Source organism: Budorcas taxicolor, chromosome 7 (assembly GCF_023091745.1).
Source record: "Budorcas taxicolor isolate Tak-1 chromosome 7, Takin1.1, whole genome shotgun sequence".
Lineage (NCBI taxonomy): Eukaryota > Metazoa > Chordata > Mammalia > Artiodactyla > Bovidae > Budorcas > Budorcas taxicolor.
In genome coordinates this window covers 8,542,359-8,545,593 of record NC_068916.1, presented here as the reverse complement: position 1 = coordinate 8,545,593, position 3,235 = coordinate 8,542,359, and the positions used below count along the sequence as shown (strand labels likewise).

The following is a 3,235-nucleotide window of genomic DNA, read 5'->3' as shown; positions in this document are numbered from 1 at the left end:
CCCCATCCGTCAGGGATCCTGGTCCGTTCACAGTCCCGGGTCCCCGATGCTATTCCCCGCTCCGGGTCCTCCCTGTCCTCACGCAGGCGGGAGCCCACGAAGGGACAGCGGGGATCCCTGAGCGTCACGCTGCTGTTGTGCAGCGTGTGTTGACGCCGTCGCCTGGGAGACGGGCGGGGGCGGGCCCGGGGGGGGGGCGCGGCCTGGCTGTTCGCGCTAGGGGCCGAGCCGGCCGTGCAGGGCCCTGGCGGCCTCAGTGGCCACGGCCGCCGCCGCCGCCCGCCGGCTTATATACCGCGGCTAAATTTAGGCTGCGCCCGGAGCTCGTCCCCATCCGGGACGCGTTTCCGCCGCCGCCGCCTTGGCCCGGCCCCCGCGCGCGCCGCGCCTATAAGGCTTGGGCGGGCCCGGCCGCGGCCCGCAGAGCCGTCCCCGCCCGCCCGCGCCCCGACCAGCCCGGCTTCGGGCAGCCTCTCACCGGTGTCCCGAATCCGCGTCAGCCCCAGGTCCCAGCCATGGCGCTGAGCGAGCCCATCCTCCCGTCCTTCTCCACTTTCGCTAGCCCGTGCCGGGAGCGCGGCCTGCAGGAGGTGAGGGCGGCAGGGACCGCGGGCGGCGGGGGCGGCTGGCTCAGGGTAGCAGAACGTGGGCTGCGGGGTAGGAGAACGCAGGCGGCAGGCACGGCGGGCTCAGGGTAATGGAAGGCGGGTAGCGGGCCGCGATCCCCGCCCCACCGCGCGCTCACTCCCGCGCCTATCGCCCTGTCACCCGCAGCGCTGGCCGCGCACCGAGCCCGAGGCAGGCGGCACCGACGACGACCTCAACAACGTGTTGGACTTCATCCTGTCCATGGGGCTGGACGGCCTGGGAGCTGAGTCGGCCCCGGAGCCCCCGCCGCCCCCGCCGCCCCCGCCGCCCGCGTTCTACTACCCGGACCCCGGCGCGCCGCCTCCCTATGGCGCCCCCGCGGGCGGTTTGGTGTCCGAGCTGCTGCGGCCCGAACTGGACGTGCCACCGGGACCCGCGCTGCACGGTCGCTTTCTGCTGGCGCCGCCGGGCCGCCTAGTGAAGGCTGAGCCCCCCGAGGCGGACGGTGGCGGCGGCGGCTACGGCTGCCCGCCCGGCCTGGCCCGCGGACCACGGGGCCTCAAGCGCGAGGGCGCCCCGGGCCCGGCAGCCGCGTGCATGCGAGGCCCCGGGGGCCGGCCCCCGCCACCGGCCGACACGCCACCGCTCAGCCCCGATGGCCCCGCGCGCCTGCCTGCACCCGGCCCGCGCGCCCCCTTCCCGCCTCCCTTCGGCGGCCCGGGCTTCGGCGCGCCCGGGCCCGGCCTGCATTACGCGCCGTCCGCGCCCGCCGCCTTCGGTCTCTTTGACGACGCGGCCGCCGCCGCCGCGGCTCTGGGTTTGGCGCCACCCGCCGCCCGAGGTCTGCTCACGCCGCCTGCGTCTCCGCTGGAGCTGCTGGAGGCCAAGCCCAAGCGCGGCCGCCGGTCCTGGCCGCGGAAACGCACGGCCACGCACACCTGCAGCTACGCGGGCTGCGGCAAGACCTACACCAAGAGCTCGCACCTCAAGGCGCACCTGCGCACGCATACAGGTGGGCGGCGAGCACGGGCTGGGGACCACTGCGGGGGCGCGCTAGCGGAAGGGCGTGCTTAGGAACCCCCAGAGGGCGTAGCGCAAGGGTTGGGCAGGGGGCGAGGTCTTAGAAAGCCCCCTGGGGGCGTGGATCGGGAACCTGGGGCGTGAGTGCGCCCCTAGGATCCTCCTGGGAGCGTGGCTCGGGACTTTGGGCAGGGGTGAGCACTTAGGAAACCTAGGGGGGCCCTGTGTCTCGGACTGTTTCGGAGAGAGTGCAGGCTTAGGGGCCCCCTGGGGGCGTGGCTCTAGACACCGAGGAGCGTCCGGACAGGGTGCGCCTCGGACACCCGGGGGGAGTGAGGATCGCGAGACCGGGGAGTGAGGGATCCTGTGCCTAGGATGCCTACGGGTTCAAAAAGTAGCCGGGAGCACTTCGGAGAGCTGGTTAAGGGTAGGATGTGTGCACCCGAGTAGCCACTAGGCAGCGGGGTGAGTACCGGAGGAAAACTAAGACCCGCTCTCGCCCTCTCCCTGCAGGCGAGAAGCCCTACCACTGCAACTGGGAAGGCTGCGGCTGGAAGTTCGCGCGATCGGACGAGCTCACGCGCCACTACCGCAAGCACACGGGCCACCGGCCCTTCCAGTGCCACCTGTGCGACCGTGCCTTCTCGCGCTCCGACCACCTGGCGCTGCACATGAAGCGGCACATGTAGCCCGGACGCCCCCACCCCCACCCGCGCGCGGCCGTGGCGGGTCCCACGCGCCGGGCGCGGCCCCCTTCCAAACTGTGACTGGTATTTATTGGGCCCAGAGGACCGGGGCCGGGCACAGCGTGGCCACCGAGGGGGCGCCCTTCCCCGCCCGCGCCCCCCCGCCCCCGCGACGATGCCCGACCCCCAGCAGAGACTGAAGGCCCGGTGGGAGAAGACCACGATCCTCCTTGACGAGTTTTGTTTTCAAAATGGTGCAATAATTAAGCGTCGTCTTCCCCCAGCCCCACCGGGTCTACACTAGAGGATCGAGGCTTGATGCCTTGTGAAAAATAACGCCTTAACTTGTACTGTGCAACGTTTTTTATAATATTGTACATAGAAACTGTGACATATTGTATTATTGTAAATAAGACAAGTGGGCATTTTGACTACCTAGTAGAACATTTTTATAAGATTTTGCTGTGTTTTTTTTTAATTAAAAAAAAGTTTTGCATCGTTTGAAAAAAAAAATCACAGCTCTGGTCCGGCCTCTTGGATAACTGGGGGCTTGGGACACTTGGGAGGGGTGAGAGGATGTGGGGACAGGCAGCTTAGATGGAGGACAGCCTGGCAGAGTCTGGGTGAGGGGGGTCCTGCCCCAGCTAGCACCCAGGGTTGCCAGTTGCAGCCCCCAGCTGCCAGGAACCTGTGGGTTTTTCTATAAATTTAAACACTGCATTTTAGGACTGAAGGAGTTATTTTAAGGTTGTTCCCTGAACCATAAATTGCCTGCTTTTCCCTAGAGCTGGAGAAACTGCTTGCTGGTCCCACTGACGTGGCCTTCTCTAGGCTGAAAAAAAGTCTTACCTCTTTTTGGAAGCTTCTGAGGTTTTAGCCAAACTTTTGTAAAGCACAGACTTTTTTTTTTTTTTTTTTGGAAGGGGTAAAATGCTGAGTTT

General features: G+C 66.9%; 1 protein-coding gene across 1 annotated transcript; it reads left to right on the top strand.

Moving 5' to 3' along the window:
- Positions 1-438: 438 nt before the first annotated feature.
- KLF2 (KLF transcription factor 2) lies at positions 439-2,751 on the top strand. The gene is made up of 3 exons (XM_052643680.1): positions 439-590; positions 775-1,600; positions 2,122-2,751. The coding sequence occupies exons 1-3, from the start codon at positions 516-518 to the stop codon at positions 2,295-2,297; spliced, it is 1,077 nt and encodes a 358-aa protein (XP_052499640.1). The 5' UTR covers positions 439-515; the 3' UTR covers positions 2,298-2,751.
- The last annotated feature ends 484 nt before the right edge of the window (positions 2,752-3,235 follow it).